General features: G+C 38.4%; 1 protein-coding gene across 1 annotated transcript in view; it reads left to right on the forward strand.

Moving 5' to 3' along the window:
• The window catches only part of pcnt (pericentrin), a 245819-nt gene that overhangs the window by 189794 nt on the left and 29557 nt on the right, over positions 1–26468 (forward strand). Inside the window, 4 exon segments of the mRNA XM_051931264.1 lie at positions 561–663; positions 18430–18602; positions 22054–22248; positions 25583–25756. Of these exon segments, the coding sequence (XP_051787224.1) occupies positions 561–663; positions 18430–18602; positions 22054–22248; positions 25583–25756 (645 nt within the window).

Raw genomic sequence — 26468 nt, forward strand, 5'->3', positions numbered from 1 at the left:
AATCCTAGCCTTAATAATCTGTTTGCCGGTTTCTTCTAAATGCATCATACTGACATGTCAGAGGTTGTTCATTGTGACCTTTCAACTAATTTTATTTGTTTACAAAATATCACCTGTCTACTTTAAGTGTGTTGCATGAAAAACAAATACATTTAAGGTATAAAGTTGCATAATTTTTTTCATCAGGCCAACTTTACTTTTAGACAATGCACAATCATCTTTCTTCCATTGTAATTACTGTTTAATATTTAGATTTTCAGTATTGCACATAAATATGGGTTATATTTATAACTCGACAGGAAAAAATATTGTTTTTCATTTAATCAGTAAACATGCATAAGTCTATTCACTAGGCAAGTTATCAATGCACTTTATTAGTATGTGAACTGTTTTTTAGTTAATAAAATATACTGTATATACATGGCTTTAAAGAAGAGTTATTAATATGTTAAAAAAATATGGCTGGAGTATTTATTTATTTATTTAATTTTGTATAACCCTTTTGGATATAGTAAATTCTTTTAAGAACTGGTCACTCTTTATTATTTGTTTTTATTTAGGAAAAAGATTTTGAAAATTCAGTCTTAACACCATGTGTTTCACCCACTGGAACAGCAACAAGTCTGTCTGTCCGTGAATGGGTTAGCGATGGATATGGAAGCAGTAAGTTGGAAGAAATAATCCCTTCTTATAAGAAAACCGTTACTGCCTTTACTGTAAAATTTAGTATTGTATGGGTCCCACATTCAGATTACCTTTGGCAGTATATACATAATTTATAGAAAGTGTTACGTGTTGGAAGTAAAATCAAGAGATTAAAAATACCTTTTTATCATCTTATTTACATAATCTCATAATTTAGCAAAATATTCTGAAAAAATAACAGCATGATATTAGAGATGTTATCAGGAAAGAAAGTGAAATGATACAGACTTTATCGTATTTAATATAGAAGTTAGAGATTTGCATTAAGTAGTTTGAGATTTGTAATGCTTTGCAGTGAATAAAAACCATGCTCTTGATAGATAGTGTATTGCCTAAGTTGTCTGTGTATTATATTCTTTTACAGCAGGATTATCTTGCCAGTTGTGAGTTATTTCATCCTACTAATACTTCAGTAATGCTTGTCTAACCACATATTGCAATATTTTTATGTGTAGCAAGCATTCAGATATCAACTTGCCACTATCTTGATAAACTGCAGTTTGTGAACTGTTCGGAAATATTGAATCTTTAAAAGTACTAATTAGATATGTGTATATTTCTTTTTATGTTTTTGTCTAATTTGAATATAGCATCAATTCAAAACTAAAATTCCTAGTATTTCTGAGGCCATAATAATATTAGTGGTTGAATAATATGACATTACTTACCTATGCACTTAAGGAAAGACTGCTTTGTAACCACAGTAGACTCTTGTAGCAGTATGTAGCAGTGATGCAAAACCCAAGAACAAAGCACACATATCCACAGAATCCTTTCAAGTACAGAAGCTTACCTAAGCTTTTGGAAAATATAAACTGGTTGTGTACCCATCTTTCTCTGAAAATCATAAATTTCTTCACAGACAAGAAATCCTTTATTGTTCTACAGACTGTGCTTTTTTTTGAGCCTGATAAGGAAAGCCACAAAGAAGAAGCAAGAACAGTTTTGCATAAATACTAAATACAGTACACCCCCAAAATTCGCGGGGTTACGTTCCTAGAGCACCTGCGAATTGTGGATGTGGTTAAAAAAAATTTCTATTTTTATAGTTTAAAACCTAACTATGCCCCCAAAACATTTTAATTTACACTGTGTGTAAAATTATTAGGCAAGTGATTATTTTGACCATATTATCATTTTTATGCATATACAGTGCATCCAGAAAGTATTCACAGCGCATCACTTTTTCCACATTTGGTTATGTTACAGCCTTATTCCAAAATGAATTAAATTCATTTTTTTCCTCAGAATTCTACACACAACACCCCATAATGACAACGTGAAAAAAGTTTACTTGAGGTTTTTGCAAATTTATTAAAAATAAAAAAACTGAGAAATCACATGTACATAAGTATTCACAGCCTTTGCTCAATATTTTGTCGATGCACCTTTGGCAGCAGTTACAGCCTCAAGTCTTTTTGAATATGCTTGGCACACCTATCCTTGGCCAGTTTCGCCCATTCCTCTTTGCAGCACCTCTCAAGCTCCATCAGGTTGGATGGGAAGCGTCGGTGCACAGCCATTTTAAGATCTCTCCAGAGATGTTCAATCGGATTCGAGTCTGGGCTCTGGCTGGGCCACTCAAGGGCATTCACAGAGTTGTCCTGAAGCCACTCCTTTGATATCTTGGCTGTGTGCTTAGGGTCGTTGTCCTGCTGAAAGATGGACCGTCGCCCCAGTCTGAGGTCAAGAGCGCTCTGGAGCAGGTTTTCATCCAGGATGTCTCTGTACATTTCTGCAGTCATCTTTCCCTTTATCCTGACTAGTCTCCCAGTTCCTGCCGCTGAAAAACATCCCCACAGCATGATTTTGCCACCAACATGCTTCACTGCAGGGATGGTATTGGCCTGGTGATGAGCGGTGCCTGGTTTCCTCCAAACGTGACGCCTGGCATTCACACCAAAGAGTTCAATCTTTGTCTCATCAGACCAGAGAATTTTCTTTCTCATGGTCTGAGAGTCCTTCAGGTGCCTTTTGGCAAACTCCAGGCAGGCTGCCATGTGCCTTTTACTAAGGAGTGGCTTCCGTCTGGCCACCCTACCATACAGGCCTGATTGGTGGATTGCTGAAGAGATGGTTGTCCTTCTGGAAGGTTCTCCTCTCTCCACAGAGGACCTCTGGAGCTCTGACAGGGTGACCATCGAGTTCTTGGTCACCTCCCTGATTAAGGCCCTTCTCCCCCGATCGCTCAGTTTAGATGGCCGGCCAGCTCTAGGAAGAGTCCTGGTGGTTTTGAACTACTTCCACGTACGGATGATGGAGGCCACTGTGCTCATTGGGACCTTCAAAGCAGCAGAAATTTTTCTGTAACCTTCTTCAGATTTGTGCCTCAAGACAATCCTGTCTCAGAGGTCTACAGACAATTCCTTTGACTTCATGCTTGGTTTGTGCTCTGACATGAACTGTCAACTGTGGGACCTTATATAGACAGGTGTGTGCCTTTCCAAATCATGTCCAATCAACTAAATTTACCACAGGTGGACTCCAATTAAGCTGCAGAAACATCTCAAGGATGATCAGGGGAAACAGGATGCACCTGAGCTCAATTTTTAACTTCATGGCAAAGGCTGTGAATACTTACTGTATGTACTGTACATGTGCTTTCTCGATTTTTTTATTTTTAATAAATTTGCAAAAATCTCGGGGGTGTTGTGTGTAGAATTCTGAGGAAAAAATGAATTTAATCCATTTTGGAATAAGGCTGTAACATAACAAAATGTGGAAAAAGTGATGCGCTGTGAATACTTTCCAGATGCACTGTATTCCAACTCCAAGCTGTATTAACTTGAATGCTTATTGGATTTAACCATATCAGGTGATGTATATTTGTGTAGTTAGGGAGGGTGTAGCCTAAGGAGATCAACACCCTATATCAAGGTGTGCATGATTATTAGGCATTTTTTCCTTTAGTTGAATAATAATTCTGCACACATATGTATTCTCACACTCACATTTCCTTTGTAAAACATTCAGGTTTAGTAACATTTTGCATTGAGTGATAACACTGTATTTGTTCCATATTAAAATTAATCCTCAGAAATACAACTTGCCTAATAATTGTGCACACAGTGTAATTTCAAACTCAGCTTAATACATTACCTAAAAAAAAAGAATGTAAAGGTAAACCTGTATACTGTACTGCTATGTCTACCGCAGTGCTAGAATGTAAAATACAGATGTTACCGTTATATGTACTGTAATTCATGCAAGTGCGTTTTCATTGCCAGAAGCCTTAGAAGGTGCAGAGCATTTCGGCGGCATCTTAGGGCTTTAACCCTTAAACTGCCACATACTTGGGGGGTTAATGCATCCCTGGACGCCTGCTGCATTTTAAGTAAATTTCACAATTCATGAAGAAAAATTGAAATTTTAATAGAACACATTTTTTTTCATGTAAAGAGCATCACAATTACTGCAACACTGATCATTTTACAGACTGCTAATAAACTGTAAAAACTATTTTAAAAAACTACTGGAACAATATGTACAAGATGCAACTAACGCCATGGATGAAATTAAGTAAATCACCAAGCCAACTGTGCTTGAACTGGCAGCACGCAAGCACACAGAGGTAAATGCTGATGCTGGCAGGCTAATTTAGTACAGCAGCTCAATCCCAGAGACAGTGAGGCTGTAGGGTGTCACGCTTGGATCACAGAATTGCACAGAAATACAGGAGATTGTAGAGACAAGAACTTTATTCAAACACTTCAAACAAACATGTCTCTTTCAGAAGTAAAACGAGCTCAGTATGCAGTTAGTTCTCGATTAAAGAATAGACAAAACATCACAGGGGAGCACAACAGGAGCGGGACCCCCAACAAGAGCAGAGGATGTCTGGGGGAGGAGAGAGAAACAAAGCAATGAGCCAAAAAGGACAGGTGCTGTTCAGGCTTTTAAGTATGTGTAGCGTTGCAGGAGAAGCATATCACGCGACAGAGCAGCCGCAAGTAAGGGTGCAATGTGAAAGTAGTCTTATCAGCATTTTTTAAGAGGGTTTTTTTGAGGTTTGTCCGTGTCTTCTAGGGGTGCATTCAGCCCCCCTGCCCACAAGGGGCTGGCAGTGGTCATGAGCTGGCTACTCAACAAATGTATGGCACTGACTGATCGCAAATGGCACTGGGAAATGACTATAGCTGGTTGTGGTGGTTTAAAGGTTAAGAGGAACAAAACAGAAAACACATGAACACTCTCATGGAGATACATCACAGTCAATCAGCAGCAAGGAGAAATGAATAACGCTGTAGCAGTCTGGTGCCGCTAAGATTCACATCATCGAGAAGACTGTGATTTATTTATTTTTATGGGGGAGATTCCAGGGATGCACCCAGTCTTGGCACGACCTGCACGCACTCACAAACAATGACAGAAATGAAGCAAAGCGGTAATCAAACAGCAAATAAAGAATGTAATGAAAACAAATGAAATAAATGAAAACAACGATACCACCCCTGTTCCCCTTACAGCGATTACACATTAAATGCGAAAAAGCACCAACAAAACCTTTATTTATATAGCACATTTTCATACAAAAAGTAGCTCAAAGTTCTTTACATAATGAAGAAAAGAAAAATAAAAGACAAAATAAGAAATTAAAATAAGACAACATTAGTTAACATAGAAAAGGAGTAAGGTCCGATGGCCAGGGTAGACAGAAAAAACAAAAAAAAAAACTCCAGACGGCTGGAGAAAAAAATAAAATCTGCAGGGGTTCCAGGCCACGAGACCACCCAGTCCCCTCTGGGCATTCTACCTAACATAAATGAAATAGTCCTCTTTGTAGTTAGGGTTCTCACGGAGTCACTTGATGTTGATGGTCATACAAACTTCTGGCTTTTAATCTATCCATTATTGTTGCAACATCATGGTGCTTTGAGTAGATGGTGGTGGCACAAGCCACCACCAAAAGGACACCGGAAAAGGAAACAGAAGAGAGAGTAGGAGTTAGTACAGATTTTAGAGCCACCATGAATAGTTATTATAATGAATTGGATATACAGAGTATCAGGATTTAAATTACAGTAAAGTTATGAGAAGGCCATCTTAAAGTAATGTGTTTTCAGCAGTTTTTTAAAGTGCTCCACTGTATTAGCCTGGTGAATTCCTATTGGCAGGCTATTCCAGATTTTAGATGCATAACAGCAGAAGGCCATCTCACCACTTCTTTTAATTTTTGTTCTTGGAATTCTAAGGAGACACTCATTTGAGGATCTGAGGTTACAATTTGGAATATAAGGTGTCAGACATTCCGATATATAAGATGGGGCGAGATTATTTAAGGCTTTATAAACCATACGCAGAATTTTAAAGTCAATCCTGAATGACACAGGTAACCAGTGAAGTGACATCAAAACTGGAGAGATGTGCTCGGATTTTCTTTTCCTAGTTAGGATTTTAGCAGCTGCATTCTGCACTAGTTGCAAACGATTTATGTCTTTTTTGGGTAGTCCTGAGAGGAGTGCGTTACAGTAATCTAGTCGACTGAAAACAAACGCGTGAACTAATTTCTCAGCATCTTTCAATGATGTAAGACAGGGGTCCCAACCACCAGGCTGCTCCGAATGGATGGCTGTTTTATTTTGGAAAACACTTCCATCATAGGTGACGATAAGGCAACGCACTTGATGAATAGTTTATATATTGCGTACTTCATTATCTTTTGTTACACGTCTCCGCATCCTCCCCCAACCCGGTCCGCGGAAAACAATTACCCAAATTAAAAAGGTCCTACGTCACAAAAAGGTTGGGGTAATTTTAATCCACAAGCTAGCAAAAATGAGAGTAAAAAACAAACGTCTTTGGAGAGCTTCTTTGGAAAGGGAAAAAGGCCCAATGAGGAGACCGAAGAAGAGCCTTCGACTTCCAAGAAAAAGAAAGCTGCATTTAATAGACAATATCAGGATTCCTACTTAAAATATGGGTTTATCGCTACAGGCGGTTCTCACGCACCAAGCCCACTCTGCATAATATGTGGCGACATGCTAGCAAATGAGGCTATGAAGCCTTCAATACTGCTTCGGCACATGGAGACCAAGCACCCTGCATTAAAAGACAAGCCTTTGCAATTTTTTGAAAGTAGAAAACGTGAACAAGATGGACAGAGGCAATTGCTAATGGCCACCACCTCAACAAATACGAGTGCACTGAGAGCTTCATACCTAGTGGCTAACCGCATTGCTAAGTTGAAGAAACCTTTTACCATAGGTGAGGAATTGATCCCACCCGCCGCTAAGGACATTTGCCGTGAACTGCTAGGAGAGGCTGCTGTTAAAAAGATAGCAAAGGTTCCTCTTTCGGCTAGCACCGTCACTAGGCGAATTGAGGACATAGCAGAGGACATTGAGACACAGTTTTGTTGGAGAGGATTAATAAGTCACCATGGTATGCAATTCAGGTTGACGAATCTACTGATATTGACAACAAGGCAATACTACTTATTTATGTGCGATATATATATCAGGAGGATGTGCATGAGGACATGTTATGTGCACTGTCACTGCCAAGCAACACCGCTGGCACAGAACTATTCAAATCTTTAAATGATTACATACTGTATCAGGAAAACTGGATTGGTCCTTTTGTGTCAGCATATGCACGGACGGAGCTGCTGCCATGACTGGACGGATTTCTGGTTTAACTGCTCGGGTTAAGGAGGTTGCACCTGAATGTGAGGCTACGCATTGTGTCGTTCACAGGGAAATGTTGGCTTGCCACAAAAAATGTTACCTGAACTTAACAGCATATTGAACGATGTCATTAAAGTCATTAACTACGTCAAAGCAAATGCCCTAAACTCGCGTCTGTTCGAGCAGCTTTGTGATGAGATGGATGCAGAGCACAAACGCCTTCTCTTACACACAGAAGTAAGATGGCTATATAAAGGGAGATCGTTGGCCAGAGTTTTTGAGTTACGAGAGCCACTGCGGAGATTTCTTTCAGAAAAAAAGCCACAACTGGCAGAACATTTCAGTGACATGAACTGCGTCGCAAAACTTGCTTACTTGTGCGACATATTCAATCTGCTTAATGAACTCAATCTGTCACTTCAGGGGAAAATGACAACTGTCTTCAAGTTGGCAGACAAAGTAGCTGCATTCAAAGCCAAACTTGAATTGTGGGTATGCCAAGTGAACGGAAAGATATTTGATATGTTTCAAACATTAGCAGGAGTTTTGGAAGAAACTGAGCCTGATTCAAAATTCTCACAGGTTGTGCATGACCCACCTGTCTCTGCTTTTAAAAAGAGTTCGAGCGGTTCTTTCCAACCACAAAAGACCCCTGAACTTCGAAAGAATTGATACGCGACCCATTTGTGAACAAACCAGGTGTATCAAGCCTGTCCGTGCAAGAAGAAGATCAACTGCTAGAGACTGCAAATGACGGTGGCCTTAAAAGTATGTTTCAAACAACAACTCTGCCGGTGTTCTGGATTAAGATCAAGGCAGAATTTCCAGAGATCGCCAAAAAAGCACTGAATGCCTTGCTTCCGTTTCCAACAACCTATCTTTGTGAAGCAGGATTTTCTGCAGTGACAGCGACCAAAACCAAATTACGGAGTAGACTGGACATAAGTAACACACTTCGGGTGACATTGTCTCCCATTACCCCCAGATGGGACCGGCTTATAAAAGGGAAACAAGCTCAGGGCTCCCACAAATTCTGAGGGATGGTGAGTTGTATTTTTACTTTGTTTTTAGGTGTTTCTATACCAGTCTGTTTACATTAAACTGGTTCATGGTGCAAAAAAGGTTGGGGACCGCTGCACTACAGCACACACTTCAATGTGTTTTGTTACACGTATATCATCCATCCCCCCCGGTCCAGTCCGGTCCGTGGAACTGTGTACGGAATGAAACCAGTCCATGGTCGTGAAAAGGTTGGGGACCACTGAATAAGAGGTCTAACTTTTGCTATGTTTCTTAAGTGAAAAAATGCTGTCCTAGTAATCTGATTAATATGCGATTTAAAATTTAGATTACAGTCAACAGTTACCCCTAAGCTTTTTACCTCCGTCTTGACTTTTAATCCTAATGTATCCAGTTTATTTCTAATAGCCTCATTGTATCCATTATTGCCAATCACTAAGATTTTAGTTTTCTCTTTATTTAACTTGAGAAAGTTACTATTCATCCATTCTGAGATACAAGTCAGACATTGTGTTAGTGAATCGAGAATCAGGGTCATCAGGTGCTATTGATAAATACAGCTGTGTGTTATCAGCATAGCTGTGGTAGCTCACGTTGTGCCCTGAGATAATCTGACCTAACGGAAGCATGTAGATTGTGAAGAGCAGCGGACCCAGGATAGAGCCTTGTGGAACACCATATAGGATATCATGTGTCTTTGATATGTAATTATCACAACTAACAAAGAATTTTCTCCCTGCCAGGTAGGATTCAAACCAATTTAAGACACTGCCAGAGAGGCCCACCCATTGACTAAGGCGATTTCTAAGAATATTATGATCAATGGTGTCAAATACGGCACTCAGATCTAAGAGGATGAGAACAGATAAATGGCCTCTGTTTGCATTTACCCGCAAATCATTTACTACTTTAACGAGTGCAGTTTCTGTGCTGTGATTTGTTCTAAAATCTGACTGAAATTTATCAAGAATAGCATGTTTATTGAGGTGGTCATTTAACTGCATAATGACTGCCTTCTCCAGAATTTTACTTAAGAAAGGCAGGTTAGAGATGGGTCTAAAATTTTCAAGAGCCGAGGGGTCGAGATTATTTTTCTTAAGTAGGGGTTTAACTACAGCAGTCTTAAGACAGTCTGGGAAGACCCCCGTATCTAATGACGAATTTACTATGTCAAGAACATTATCAATTAGCACGCCCGATACTTCTTTGAAAAAATTTGTTGGTATTGGGTTAAGGACGCAGGTGGAGGGTTTCAGTTGAGAAATTATTTTATGTAAATCAGGTAAATCTATCCTAGTGACAGAGTTTAATTTGTTTATAATGGAATGCTGGGGTTTAGGAGGATCCTTAGTGTTGGGGAGATATAGTATGTTATTTCTAATGTCATTAATTTTTTGATTGAAAAATACAGCAATAGCCTCACAGGTTTTACTGGAAGTACTTAGGAGGCATTCCTTTGAGTTACCTGGGTTTAACAGACGATCAATCGTAGAGAATAAGACTCTGGGATTACTAGCATTGTTATTTATAATCTTAGAGAAATAGCAGCGCCTCTCAAGATGGACTGTGTTATTGTATTCTGTTACTTTAACTTTTAATATTTCATAGTGGATAGTTAGTTTAGTCTTCCTCCATTTACGCTCAGCTCTGCGGCATGTTCTCTTTAAATCAGACACTCTTTGGGTCTTCCATGATATAAAAATGCTAGAAGATTTTTTAACTGTCTTTTCAGGTGCAACTATGTCAACAGCAGCTCTCACTTTAGTATTAAATCTTTCCACTTTACTATTTACATTATCCTCGCTATTATAGTTGGCACTATAAACGGACTGATTGCTTAGAATATTTGTAAGTTTTAAAGCTGCTGATGAATCAAAGAAGCGTTTTTTAACAATATGCTTCTCATGAGTGTTTTACATCATTATTTCTATATTAAAAACTAGAAGAAAATGGTCTGATAGACCAATATCAATGACCTGCTTTATATCAACTTTTAGTCCTTTAGTAATCACCAAGTCTAACGTATGACCTGCTTTATGTGTAGGCTGATTAACGAGCTGTCTCAAATCAAAAGAGTCCAGGAAGTTCATAAATTCTTTTACTTTTTGGTCACACTAATTATCTATATGAAAATTAAAGTCACCAACTATTAACAGTGTGTCATAGTTTGTAATTAAAATTGACATTAAGTCAGAGAATTCCTCAAAAAAAGACACGTTGAATTTTGGAGGTCTATATACGGATAATACTAGAACATAAGAATCTCCATGGATAACAACGGCGAGATACTCAAAGGACTTGAATTTACCAAAACTGACATCTGTACACTTTAACCGGCTCGAGTAAATGTTTGCCAAGCCACCGCCTCTTTTTCCTTGGCGATCTGCACGAGTAAAACTGTAATCCGGAGGCGCAGATTCAATTAAAACAGCTGCGCCATCTGAGCTAAGCCATGTTTCACTTTGTGCAATAAAATCTATTTTTTTATCACTAATAAGATCGTTGATAAAAAAGTCTTGTTAGTTAAAGCTCTAACATTTAATAGTGCCATATTTAATGTTTCGGAGGGGCAGAGATGAATACTATGTGCGTTATTAATATTTGGAACAGGAACTGTTATTTTTATTAGCGCCGCTCTGTGTGTATTTTTTGTTTAATCTATAATCTGTTTTTATAGTTTTAATACATTGGTCATCTAAAGTAGTAATTGTAATTAAATTATTGGTGTTTATGCTGTATTGCCTAGATTTTCTACGTGCATTGAGATTGGTTATTACAGTACAGTAATCCCTCCTCCATCGCGGGGGTTGCGTTCCAGAGCCACCCGCGAAATAAGAAAATCCGCGAAGTAGAAACCATATGTTTATATGGTTATTTTTATATTGTCATGCTTGGGTCACAGATTTGCGCAGAAACACAGGAGGTTGTAGTGAGACAGGAACGTTATTCAAACACTGCAAACAAACATTTGTCTCTTTTTCAAAAGTTTAAACTGTGCTCCATGACAAGACAGAGATGACAGTTCCGTCTCACAATTAAAAGAATGCAAACATATTTTCCTCTTCAAAGGAGTGCGCGTCAGGAGCAGAGTCTGTCAGAAAGACAGAGGAAAGCAAACAAATCAATAGGGCTGTTTGCTTTTAAGTATGCGAAGCACCGCGGCACAAAGCTGTTGAAGGCGGCAGCTCACACCCCCTCCGTCAGGAGCAGGGAGAGAGAGAGAGAGAGACAGAGTTTGTTTTTCAAACAAAAATCAATACGTGCCCTTCAAGCTTTTAAGTATGCGAAGCACCGTACAGCATGTCGTTTCAGGAAGCAGCTGCACAAAAGATAGCAACGTGAAGATAATCTTTCAGCATTTTTAGACGAGCGTCCTTATCGTCTAGGTGTGCGAACAGCCCCCCCTGCTCAATCCCCCTACGTCAGGATCAGAGAAAGTCAGCGCAAGAGAGACAGAAAAGTAAGCCGGGTAGCTTCTCAGCCATCTGCCAATAGCGTCCCTTGTATGAAATCAACTGGGCAAACCAACTGAGGAAGCATGTGCCAGAAATTAAAAGACCCATTGTCCGCAGAAATCCGCGAACCAGCAAAAAATCCGCGATATATTTTTAAATATGCTTACATATAAAATCCGCGATGGAGTGAAGCCGCGAAAGGCGAAGCGCGATATGAGCGAGGGATTACTGTATTAATATTGTGCACTTTTACAGAAGATTTTATTAAACAATTATCATGTCCTAGCATAGCAGTAGCATTTCGGAAGGGGTTAAGAGCAAAGATAGATAGTCAAGATAAACGAATTAACTTAGATATGTTTTCGGAGAGGACCCGGGCGGCGAAACTGTTCGGATGCAGGCCATCTCGCTTGAAGAAACGCGGTCTTTCCCAAAAGAGGTCCCGGTTGTTGATGAACCCGATGTCTTGATTCTTGCAGAAACCCTGCAGCCAGTTGTTTAATCCTAGCAGACGACTGCAGTACTCGTTTGATCGTCTGACAAGAGGTAGTGGACCTGAAATGAAGATTTTTGCCGATGGGGTCCTCTCCTTCATGTCTTTAATTAATGCTGCAAAGTCAGCCTTGAGGATTTCCGATTGTCGGTGCCTTATATCGTTTATGCCGGCATGCAAAACAATTGCTCCAACTGCCCTGTTCTTGTGCTTCTTGTAGATTGCCGGCGCACGTCTCATCACATCTCGGACAAGAGCACCGGGAAAACAAGAAACAAACGATTTTCGATTAGGGCATGCGATATTGAGGTTTCTAACAATAGAATCACTTACCACTATTACATCACCAGGGGCTGAAGGCGAACTGGGGACGCGGAGAGGGTCGAACCAGTTCTGAGTTAAAATGCTCGCATGTGCCGATGGAGGTGTTCTGGCCTTGAACCCCCGCCTGCATAGCTGAAACACACCGAGGTCATCATCGGTGTCGCTCCTACGAGGCACGGGGGTGAAGTTCACTTGAGCGGCACAACGCGGGGTTGATGTTACGCCAATTACAGATAGCGAGGACGGTTTATCCTGCAGCCGAGCCTTCAGATCTCTAAGGTATCTTCGTCTGGACAGGAGTTTCTGAATCTGTTCGTCGAGTGCCTGGAGTTCTTCTACTACGATTGCAACGCGATTCACCTCACTGTCGGCCATTGTCTGCTTCCGCTTCGTGCCCTAGGAAGAATGGGAGAGAGAGAGATTGGTTAGTCGACGTACCCAGCTCACACACACAGTAAATCATGAAAAACGGCAACGGATTAAATCCATCCATCCATTTTCCAACCCGCTGAATCCGAACACAGGGTCACTGGGGTCTGCTGGAGCCAATCCCAGCCAACACAGGGCACAAGGCAGGGAACCAATCCTGGGCAGGGTGCCAACCCACCGCAGGACACACACCCACACACCAAGCACACACTAGGGCCAATTTAGAATCACCAATCCACCTAACCTGCATGTCTTTGGACTGTGGGAGGAAACCGGAGCGCCCGGAGGAAACCCACGAAGACACGGGGAGAACATGCAAACTCCACGCAGGGAGGACCCGGGAAGCGAACCCGGGTCTCCTAACTGCGAGGCAGCTACCACTGTGCCGCCCACGGATAAAATGTAATGATGAAAATAGATAGTCCACAGATCCGCACGTTGAATGGGAATGTAAAGATAGTCCTACCGGTAGTTCCTGAAATGGTGAAGACAGGTTCAGGAGCTTTTCTTTCTTTGCAGGATGGCCATGAATCCATTTACAGTCCTCATGTACACAGGCAGACGGCAGACTATCCTGACGCCAAGCATGAAACGATCCAGGACAAAACGAATAAGTTCAGATAACCCAACAGAAGGCAGGCAGAGAGACAGGAACTTGAAACACAAATTACAAAATCTTTTTTTTTTGCTTTTGGTCACCGTCCCCCTTTTTAAAAGCCACACTGACATCCTTTGACCCCAACAGCCCCAGCACCCTCAGCAGAAGACCAATCAGAGCTACTGCAGGGACTGCTGGAAGTTGCAGTTTCAAATTATATTGGCTACTTTCACCATCCCAAGCCGCATTTCCTCTACAGTTGCTTCCTGTTCTCTCTACAGTACAGTATTGCCACGAAAAAAGTCATTGAAATTGCGGAGGATATTTGCGGTTTCCGCTAACAATTATTAGATAGGTTCTAAGGAAAAATCCGCGAATGACTGAAGCCGCGAACTCTGAACCACGACTTTGCGGGGGTCTACTGTATACTTTTGTCCTTAGCCCTCTGCCCCATGATATCCTGTTTAAAAAGAAAGAAAAATCTGTAGATTGATACAGCAGGAAAAAATGTAAATTAAAAATGAAAATCTTAAAGATGATGTTCTATTATATCTTAACTCAGTTTGTATTTCAAACTCATTAATTACAAACCAAATTTTAACCCGTTTTCTAAATGCTGATCAGTAGTTTGGTACAGTGGATAGGAAACTGGGCCTTAAACCCAATGCTTACCAATTTGGTTTCCATCTCTACCTCACTGTTTGACAGGGAACAAGGCACTTAACTTGTCTATGTTCAAACTTTTCATTTAGAAATATTTTTCTGCAATTGATTTTATAGATTTTTGCTTAATACCCCATTACTTATAAATCAGCATACTTCAAGATAAGTGCTTTTGTTTGGCCTAAAAGGGCTTTCTACAGATGGTGAGCAGTTGTCGCTAATCGTTTATTGGCGATGTGTAAGCTCAGGGATGTTGGTGCTTATGGTTAATGATGGACTAAAGGCCGGTTTATACTTCACACTCAAAACATGTACACGCACGCATCATGGCTGCCACACGTTCCCAGCGTTCATTTGACACATCCTCTGTGCATGTCCTCAGAAATTAATGCGATGCATGCGCTAGTTGCAATTCCACGAAAAAGTTGCACATTCCCCATTGTAATGACATGATACATTTTAAAGGTCTCATATACCATCTGCTATGCAGTGGTGTTTTTTTTTTTTTTTTTTTAATCACTCTCTCAACAGCATCAGAAATTACGGTGGTGTATTTGAGCCACAGAGAAAACAAAGTTGGGGCCTCAGTGAAAAGGTGTATTTTGTGATTAAAGTGGAAATCTCGAAATGTCCACTTAAATCCCTTAATTTATTTTATCATTCAAGTAGACCATTGTAAACGTCATCTTAAAACCGACCCAGTTGTTAATCGCCACGTGCTTCTGGGGCTTCCTTCTGCATTGACAGCAGCAGTCACTACATAAAACACATTAAATGTATGATATAAAGTTCTCTGCACATTTAGAATCCTTAGATTTATATATGATATCACTTTCCTGATGAAATGCCTTAAACTATGTTACATTTTGCAGATAAGTCATTAACTTTATTTAAATAATGATTGATATCACTTTCATGATGAAATGCGTTAAACTATGTACAGTTAGGTCCATAAATATTTGGACAGAGACAACTTTTTTCTAATTTTGGTTCTGTACATTACCGCAATGAATTTTAAATGAAACAACTCAGATGCAGTTGAAGTGCAGACTTTCAGCCTTAATTCAGTGGGGTGAACCAAACGATTGCATAAAAATGTGAGGCAAGTAAAGTATTTTTTTAACACAATCCCTTCATTTCAGGGGCTCAAAAGTAATTGGACAATTGACTCAAAGGCTATTTCATGGGCAGGTGTGGGCAAGTCCGTCATTATGTCATTATCAATTAAGCAGATAAAAGGCCTGGAGTTGATTTGAGGTGTGGTGCTTGCATGTGGAAGATTTTGCTGTGAATAGACAACATGCGGTCAAAGGAGCTCTCCATGCGGGTGAAAAGAAGCCATCCTTAAGCTGCAAAAACAGAAAAAATCCATCCGAAAAATTGCTACAATATTACGAGTGGCAAAATCTACAGTTTGGTACATCCTGAGAAGGAAAGCAAGCACTGGTGAACTCGGCAACGCAAAAAGACCTGGACGTCCACGGAAGACAACAGTAGTGGATGATCTCAGAATCATTTCCATGGTGAAGAGAAACCCCTTCACAACAGCCAACCAAGTGAACAACACTCTCTCGGGAGTAGGCGTATCGATATCCAAGTCTACCATAAAGAGAAGACTGCATGAAAGTAAATACAGAGGGTGCACTGCAAGGTGCAAGCCACTCATAAGCCTCAAGAATAGAAAGGCTAGATTGGACTTTGCTAAAGAACATCTAAAAAAGCCAGCACAGTTCTGGAAAAACATTCTTTGGACAGATGAAACCAAGATCAGCCTCTACCAGAATGATGGCAAGAAAAAAGTATGGAGAAGGCATGGAACAGCTCATTATCCAAAGCATACCACATCATCTGTAAAACACGGTGGAGGCAGTATGATGGCTTGGGCGTGCATGGCTGCCAGTGGCACTGGGACACTAGTGTTTATTGATGATGTGACACAGGACAGAAGCAGCCGAATTAATTCTAAGGTGTTCAGAGACATACTGTCTGCTCAAATTCAGCTAAATGCAGTCAAATTGATTGGGTGGCGTTTCATGATACAAATGGACAATGACCCAAAACATACAGCCAAAGCAACCCAGGAGTTTATTAAAGCAAAGAAGTGGAAAATTCTTGAATGGCCAAGTCAGTCACCTGATCTTAACCCAATTGAGCAGGCATTTCACTTGTTGAAGACTAAACTTCAGACAGAAAGGCCCACAAACAAACAGCAACTGAAAGCCGCTGCAGTAAAGACCTGGCAGAGCATTAAAAAGGAGGATGCCCAGCATCTGGTGATGTCCATGAGTTCAAGACTTCAGGCTGTCATTGCCAGCAAAGGGTTTTCAACCAAGTATTAGAAATGAACATTTTATTTCCAGTTATTTAATTTGTCGAATTACTTTTGAGCCCCTGTTAAAAAAATGCTTTAGTTGCCTCACATTTTATGCAATCTTTTTGTTCAAACCACTGGATTAAAGCTGAAAGTCTGCACTTCAACTGCATCTGAGTTGTTTCATTTAAAATTCATTGTGGTAATGTACAGAACCAAAATTAGAAAAAAGTTGTCTCTGGACAACTCTGGACAAGTTGTCTTATGGACCTAACTGTATGTTACGTTTTGCAGATAAATCATTAACTTAATTTAAATAATGAATACTGTTAATAATTATACATGTGGGGGTAACACGGTGACAGAGCGGTAGCACTGCTGTCTTCCAGGGAGTCACGTCCCTGTTGTTCCCTGCCTGGAGTTTGCATGTTTCCCTGGTGGGTTTCCACAGTGTGCTCTGGTTTCGTTCCAAAGATATGCAGGTTTGGGGATTTGTTGATACTGAAATGACACTAGTATATGTGAGGGCTTGTATTCACCTTGCGATGAGCTGATGCCCCATCCAGGGATTGTTTCTGCCTTGTGCCCAATGCTAACTGGAATGGGCGATTCCCTGGATTGATGGATTTACTCATTAAACATCCATCCTTTTCAGAGATATTGTAGCTAGGTGTCTTCGGAATTTAATGGGTGTTTCAGGCAATACACAACACAGTGAAGCTGAACCTGTTCTTGCGTGATAATATCTCGCACTGCCACCTGTTGGAGTCTTCCAGAAAAGTATGCATGCAAGTATAAAAGTACAACGCTTAGTACAATGCTTGCGTAGCAGTAGCGTCCACAGGTACATGCGTTGCGTCACGTTAAGTATATACTCAGCCATAGAGTTTTCTCTGAGATAACGATAAATGTTCAAAGAAAACAGTCTAGCAACCGGAATATTTCTTTAAATAGCAAATATTTATTCACATATTTTGATTAATTTTAGAGATGCTGAAGCCCAAGTAGTGCATGTGTAGATGTGGTTGGGACGACAACTGAAAATTGTTTTTATAACTTATTATTTTATTTCAGTTAGTTTTTATAGCTAATGTACTTCAATAGTTTCATATAGTTTTAGTTTTTCTTCTCAGTTTCATTATTTTATTTTCATATTTTTTTTTGTTTTTATTAATGGTTTTCATCTTCATTTTAGATGTAGTTTATATAATAACTGCCTTGTTAAAGAGGCTTTACTTTGAAGAGATGATATTTTTGGTCCATTCCCTTCTTACTTGCCTTTTCCTCAACTTTGTCAGGGTCACAAAAGTTAACCTCTTAAGATATTGCCATAAGCCTGTCCCTTGCCATGAGGAAATGGGAAATTATAACCCAGCCTTTTGATCCTGTGGTCACATACTTGCTTTGCCTTGATGATGTACATATGCAAAACAAAAGCAATATATCTAAAAAATTATGATACTATAGGTGATTGGATTTTATATCACTTGCTGTAAGTCTCAGGTTACCATTCCTCACTCAATGACTCATTGTAAGAAAAAAAAAACATGCAGCTATATTAGAGCAATTAAAAAGTTTAAATAAGAGGAGGATATTCACCTAATATTGAAGTTAAAACATTATACTCAGTTTGTCATGTTTCTATGCAGTGCATTTTTATGTTTTATTTTTTTGCTTGTACTTCACATCTGGAATAAATAAATACATCAAAAAAGGTAATCCTACTGTATGTTTCTGCATTACATCTTCTATTGGTAATATATAAAGAGTAATCCTGTAATCTTTTTTTATTCTATTTGTTTTAGATGCAAGTTCAGAAATAGGTTCCAAGTTGAATGTGGAGCCTGAAGCAAGTGAACGCCTAGATGCTAGTGTTGTTGACTACTTTAGACAGTGTGGAATGGCATTTGTTGAAAACGATGACTTCACTGCATCTCATTCAGAAAATACAGAAGGAGTATTGTCTTCTGAACTACAGGTATGTTCTTCCAATTATCTTAAAAGTTGTTTGCTTTGGCTGCTTTATATTAGAATTCTTACATTTTTCTTAATCACAAAATGAGATTAATCTTGCTTCTCCAGTTTTGAGAAATGATTTTATTTCAGCTGAAGTTTCAGGAATTAAAATATATATATATATATATATATATATATATATATATATATATATATATATATATATATATATATATATATATATATCAGTGTGAACGTTTATTGGTTGTAAAGATTTTATTTATTATGAACATGTTCTTCTTAAGTTTGCATATGCTGGATTTATGTCCAAATGTCTGTTGATGGGGTTCTTATTTGAGAGCCAAGATTCGGCCAGCTTTCTGGCATTTTTGGTACTGGCCTTAAATCTTACTTGTACATTGTCCCAGTTAAATGTATGTCCTGTTGATTTAGTATGCATGTAGATCAGTTATCGTGAGTCCTTTCTTCTGACGGTGTTGCAATTCTTTTTGATGTTTGTCCTATGTATACCGCTGGGCAAGAACTGCATGGAATGCTATAAACTGCATTTCGTGTTTCTGCTGTAGATTTCTTGTTTTTAGCATTAAAGAGGACCGTGCGCAGATTGTTCGTGGGTTTGTGTGCTATTCTGACGCCTGACTTGGCCAGGATGCGTGCTGCACCTTCAGACACCTTTTGGTGATAAGGAAATGAGTACCAGGTGGGGTGGGGGTTCTGGTTCAAGTCTATTGTTTTCTGAGTTTTTTGGCATCTTCTGTGTGAGCTTTGATTAATGAATGTTTTAGAGTATCTGAAGTGAAAAGACGAAAGAGATAGCGTCTTTCATTCATTTTTGTCTCCTTCGTATTACAATGGATTTGGACTCTTTTGAATAGAGTTTTAACACAGCTCCGTTTATGAGATACTGGGTGGTTGCTAGCAAAGTATAATATCTTGTCTGCATAGCATTACATACGGTAAACACTAGTGGTCACGGTGGCATCGTTATTTCTTTCAATGTAGTTGTCCAGGAAGCTGATGTGTTGGTTTATTTCTTTTTCCATGGTGAATTGGATTGCAGGGAATATTGTGTTGATGTGGTTGTAGAACTCATTCAGCTGGTCATTTTTTAGTATGATGAATGTGTCGTCTACATAGCGTATCCAAATTTTGGGTGTGAACTGGAATAGAGCCGCATTTTCAAATCGCTGCATTACCAGTTCCGACTAGAAGTCCTGATAATGGCGATCCCATTGGCATGCCTTCTTTTTGAATGTAGTATTTGCTGTTGAAATGAAAGTGAGTTTTTTGGCAGAGTGATATTAAGTGCATTATGTCTTTAGTGGACAGATTGGTTCTTGTCTCTATGATGGGGTCACTTTCCAGTCTCATTAATAGTGTTTCTGTGGCCAGATGAATCGGAATCATGGTATATAGCGACACGACGTCAAACAAGGCCAAGACCTCGTCCAGCTATAAAGCATGGTGGTGAAATGTTATGGTTTGGGATTGGTTTGATGCCTGAGGGCCAGGGCAGCTTACCATTATAGAATTCACTATGGATTTTTCACTTTATCAAAGGGTACTTGAGGATAATATGAGACAATCTAACAAAAAAATTAAAGGTCAACGCAAAGTGGACTTTGTAACACGACAATGACCCTAAACATACGAGAAAATCTACCAAGAAATTGCTGAAAAGAAAGAAATGGAGAGTTATGGAATGGCCAAGTCAAAGCTTGAATCTGAATCACATCCAGATATAATGGGGGGATTTGAAACGGGCTGTGCACTCAAGATGCCACTCAGACATAGCATAGCTGAGAGAATTCTCCATAAAAGTGTAGGGAACATTTTCTCCCAGTTTATCTCAGGGATGTGTAGACAGTTATGGGTAACTTCCATTTGAAGCTGATTCTGCTAATGAGCCAATACCAGCTGTTTGATCCAATGGTATATCTGTTCACTTTTTGTAGAGTAAATTATTGGAAATTCAAACTTTTATTCTTTTTTTTCAGTTACATCATTTAAACAGTATCAATATATATATTAAAGTTGAAGTTCATATCTTGATATATCCACATCTGTTAAAAAAGTAAAAGTATTTAATGGGGTGTACTTACTCTTTTGCATGACCGTATATGGATGCCGAGCTAACAACTGCACCACAATGTAACCTGTTTTACTTATTATAAGCATACTTTTTTTTATTTAGTTGACAATAATAAAATTACATTGAGTATGCAAGTCACTATGCTGAAAGATTTTGAAAAATACAAAAGCTAATTTTACAGAGTTTTTCCTAGGTGGTGGAATTGTCATTAAACAAGAGAAAAATAAAAAAAACATTCTGCTAAATCATCATCTGTATAAATGAAAAGTCTAATTTATCCTGTCTGGCAACACTGGAAGAAAGGCAAGAACCAACTGTAGACAGGATTACAACCCATTCCTGGACCCTGTAGCCCAAAATTCATTAGCCCTTGTCTTTAAGCTCTAGGTGTCAAATTGTGTATTTAGCTTAGGTCATTTAACATTTTATATATGTGGAAGCTGCTAAAGATTGAATATTATTCAAGTCTTTCAAATTTCTATAGCTGTACTTTGGTGTGAAATCTGTAGTCTAGGCATGATTTACAAGGTTTCTCACAAACAAATCAGAATTCAGGCATGCTTTTCTCATGTTAGAATCATACTAGTGTGAACCTGGTGAGAGTTCCCCACAGCAACAATCTCCTCAATATCATAAAACCTCCAGTCAGATTTTACTCATCAATGTCAAAATGTAATTCAAGAAAGTATTTAGATCAGTTAGGAACTCATTCAACAGAGCAAATAAAATTACATAATAACTTGCAACAAATTTTGCAAAAGCAAATGAAAAGCAAAAAGTACTGGTGCCAGCATACACATTATATTGATGCAACCTACGATTGGCTTGTTATAGTGTGATCTTGCAGCATTAAGTTTGCAGGATGAAGTTTTGATTTTTTTTAATCTGTTGCCCATGTGCTGTTAGGTATATTTGTTGTAAATCGGAAATCTGGTTTATTTGTATTTTAATGATGTAATAAGGGTGCTTTAATGACACATGGAGGAGGGAAGCATCCTAGAATTTAATAGTCTCTCACACTAGTCAGACCCTGCATTGATTTCATTAACTCCTCCTGTTGCCATGCTCACACATGCTATCGTGATGCCTATCAGTCCACTCTCAGACCTCCAGATTTTTTTTTGTTTTGTTAAATATTTATATGTATATATTTTTTTGTTGTGTTTTTGGTGCATCTGCTGAACATTGCATTCATGTTGAGTTTTGTTTGTCACTTTTGCAAATTTGTGAAATGTGCAATATAGTCATAAAATGTTATTTTTTATTGTAGATCCTGTATCAGTCAGTAAATACATAATGCAATCCATTTTATGTGGTTGATTTAAAAATCAATTTGTTAACTAAATTTTTATTTTTTTAGAACCTTTTACAAAAGGTCTATCATGAGGCTCGTCTGGTTCTTAGTCTTTCTGAGGAGTATGGTAGCTATACCAAACCAAGTATTAATACAAAGCTCAGTGATATTGAGAGTTGGCAGGTGGAGAAACAAGCTTTGCAGGAAATTCTACAGTCTTTAAAAGAAATGATATCCAAAATGCTTGACCACAGTGACAAGGTTTGTATTTTTAACTTCTTTTTAAATTAATTCAAAATTAAAATTCACTTAATTCTAATGTAGGTACCATCTTACTTAATTTGTATAAGAAAAAAGATCATTTGAATATGTAAATATTGATTTTTGCATTGTTCACCTAAATATAAACAGCCTACATTGATTACTGTTTTCCCATTCTCCCTTGCTATATTTATACTATTTATAATCTTCAGGCTTGCAAATTTAAAAATTATTTAAAATCACAATGTATATTTTAAGAAATAAATTAATGAGTTCTTCTGGTTTGTTTGTGGTCAACTAAAGCTAAAGTGTAAAAAGCCTAGGTCAGCTGTCTGTACAATGCTGCTTTGTGTATGTTTGGGGAAAAGATGTTATTGGTGACAGATCATCACATAACAATAATACTTATTTCTATGGCACATTCTCATACACAGGATGTAGCTCAAAGTGCTTTACAAGATGTCAAGGAAGATGTTACAAAAAATAAAAACAAATTAAAATTATATAAGAATAATAATACATAAATAACATACAAAAATAAATCAATATACACTTAATATAAGATAGATAAATAATGAATAGTAAATTAGAAATATATAATTAATCGAAAATTAGACTCCTTATATGCAGAACCATTTTTTAGGTCTTTAAAGATGAGGCCGATGATAAGGTCAGATGGACAGAGAAGATAAAATATATAAAACAAAAAACTCCAGAGACATGAAGTTTGAGAGAAAAACAAAATGAATAGGTGTTCGAAGGCTAAAAGTCCACCCAGACTGCATTGTACTTTGATCAAGTGGTATTGGTGCTAAACATCACAATAGAAAAACTGTAAAAGAAAGCAGGGAAAAGTAGAGATCAATAATTGCAAATACCTAAAGAATAAGATAATTCTGTATATGTATAGCTCAGTTAGAAGTTCAACTAAAATGTAGCTACAAAATAGTCAAATTAAAAATATACTGTAACTGCCACTGACCTTTTCATTGCTAAATCAGAAGGCATATATAATTGCTTGTAGCATTGGTGCAACGGCAAAAGAGAGAAGAGGAAGAAAATGGAAAGAGGTTAGAAAAAACCTTCTGTTGTATGGACTAACCCAATAGTTCTTAACCTGTGCTACGCGTACCACTGGTGTTATATGAAGAATTACCGGGCGGTACTCAAAGGAACACCAATAATAAAAAGAAGCCAGAGAGAGAATGAAGCTGTCACAATTGCAGGTTCACCTCAAAAAGTTCTTTCATGAGTTGAATTTCAGAACAGAATTGCACATATACTGTATATTATTAAAAAATCTCACTCCATTAAGTGTGAAAATCCTGCTTATTTTTCCTTCTTTTATGCCATTGTAGAAGTGGTCGTGAAATAAAAATACATGATTTGTGTATGATTTATGATGAGTCAACTGCCAGTTGATTTAGTGGTGAGATTATTTGCTTTTTATACAGTTCTGTGTACTTCTGCAATAAAAGAATGGGAGCTAAGCATTTATCCACATGGATGTTAAAAACATGGCTGCAGATTTACATCCTTGTATACATTTTCTGACTTGTGTATCCAGTTCAGTGGAATTTATCAGTCCCTGCTGAAGTACCCAATCTTTGAGGTTTATGAATCAGACTACTAGGGCTGTCATATTAGCCAAAAATGAAGGTTTGATTATTCAAATTAAAAATAAGTAAATATTCAAATACAGTGATCCCCCGCCTATCGCGGAAGTTGCATTCCAGACGCACCCGCGATAGGTGAAAATCCGTGATATAGAAAGGCCACTTTTTTTTTTTTTTATAGTTTAAGCCTTAAAATAAACCCCCCCCCCCCCCCCCCCCCCCACACCCACACACACATGCTTTAAACACATATAAACTTATTAAAACACACTTTGTAAACACATATGATATGTGGATGTCGGGCTAAGGATATGAGTAACATCTCTGTATTATAGAACATTTTAACGTCACGCAAGACAAGGCAGTGAGACAGAAGGACAGCTGCTGTACAGGCTTTTAAATGATTGACACGCAGAGCAACAAGCAGAACAAGCATCTTGGCAGAAGCAGCACAAAGCCAGCACAAAGTCCACTTCTCTTTAGCGTGCATTCAGGGAGTTTGAGCAAAGCGATCGAGACCGGATCATCTCGGACAGACACTTTGATAACATGCTCTACTTACAAACAATTTAAAACAAGTTCATTGACATCTAACCTAGCAGTTGTTGGAATGCTTTTGGCTAGAAGCAGTACACACAATTTGCCAGCAGATGATCCAAGCAGTTCTCCTTAGCGTGCGTTCATCCCCCCCCCCTTTCAGAACACGTAGAGCGACAAGTAGAACAGGCATCTTGGTAGAAGCAGCCTGTAGCTGATCTGTCCACTTATGCTTAGCGTGCATTTAGCCCCCCCCACTTCACAGAGTGAGCGGCAGAGACGAGAAGTGGCAAAAGGACGTCTGCTGTACAGGCTTTTAAGTGATTGATGCAAAGCTCAACAAGCACAACACACAGCTGGCCAGCAGCAGCAGCAAGACACCAGCTGAACCGATCGCATCTCTTTAGCATGCATTCAGACCCCCCCCAATCACAACACAGGGCAGGAAATAAAGGACAAATATTGTTTTTACAAAAGTTTTAAAGTAAAAATGAAAATAATGCATATGTAACAATTCCTATGAAAATAACAATCTCTTTAAATTGTTTATCCAGTAAACTAAACCCTGGGGTGTGCGAGCAGGGGGCTCCGCCCCCTAGTAATAATAATAGTATTAATAAATCCGCGATGAAGCGGGGGCGCGATAGCTGAACCGCGATATAGCAGGGGATTACTGTATATTCAAACTCAGGTTAACAATTATGGACATTACATGTATGCTTTTACATGCTTTTTTATGCTTTATTGTTATGGTAATTGCCTCTGTGGCAGCCACAGCAAGATAAAACACCGATCACGAAAAAAAAAAAAAATCCTACTTGTACTCAGGCAAATGTTCTTTAAATATAAGAGGCATCAAAATTCCAAGCAGGTTTACACTATAAAAGGGAAGCATCGGCACTGCCATTTCTGTTTTAATTGTAGTACTGATGACAACTACAGTATGCATTGGTATGCCTCAAAGCAAGTTTACATTATTCATAGGTAAAAATGGAGGTCGCTAAATGAAAATCAATTGAAATTTTGGTGAAAAGAAATTTGCTAGGGGTTTGTGCGCCATATTATCTGTGGAATGTGTGTATGGTGTTTGGTATAATGCTATTGAAGCTCTTCTGTCTAACAAATTGAGATACTGTTGATAATATTCATCAAATGATAGCATTTTTTTCTTCTTTTGTTAGGAGTCTGTAATTCAAAGTAGTGACTGGAGAAGAGAAATTCTGCAAGCTGTGCACAGTGTTCTTAATAATGAAACAGAATGGTTTAGAGCTGAGCTTCAATCTACCCTGCAGGGCTCAGGCTGTACAGATATTACTACTCTACTAGAGAAATTTGAAAGCATCATGAGCAAACTGGTAAAGTTAATTATTTATTAGATTTAGATTTTTTTTTAAAGAGTTTAAACGCAGTATACTTTATACTACCTGACACTGCTCCATCTGCCCCTTGTCTGTTGTGAAGTACATCTGAGCCTGGGATTTCATGAAATCTGAATGAAGTATACTGAAGTTTAGTTAGTCTCTCAAATTACTGGCCCATTTTCCTACTTTAAAACATTTTATATTTATTATAGTCTATAAGTTTAACATTTGTCAGCCTCTGGCAATAGCAAAACAAAACCTTTCCCAAAAAAGCTATTCCTTTCTAAGAATTTTCCTTATGCTTCTTAGAAGAAGGATGTTGTGCAAGTTCTTGATTGCTTGTTTAGTGACATTTGTAAATGTGTTCTACACATTCTAAATGTATCTTGTTGGCAAGTTATTTTTATTTTTTTGATGAGAAGTGGGATGATTGATATGATAGCAGAAAATCTGTCAAGTGCTTACATTTTGAAAACTGTCCAATCCTTTTTAGTCTGATGGTTAAATGACTTCTTCAGAATTGTAACTTCAAAAAACTTTAACCACACTCCATACAAATAAGGAAGATGTTCTAAATTAAAAATTTGAACTTGGTTCAATAGATATTGCTTGTCCGGAATGATCTCTAGTATGAACTTTCATACAGATTCAGCAGTTCATTGAGTCGTATTGCACTGAAAGACACTATGGTATATAGCCCAGCATT

Source organism: Erpetoichthys calabaricus, chromosome 8 (assembly GCF_900747795.2).
Source record: "Erpetoichthys calabaricus chromosome 8, fErpCal1.3, whole genome shotgun sequence".
NCBI lineage: Eukaryota > Metazoa > Chordata > Cladistia > Polypteriformes > Polypteridae > Erpetoichthys > Erpetoichthys calabaricus.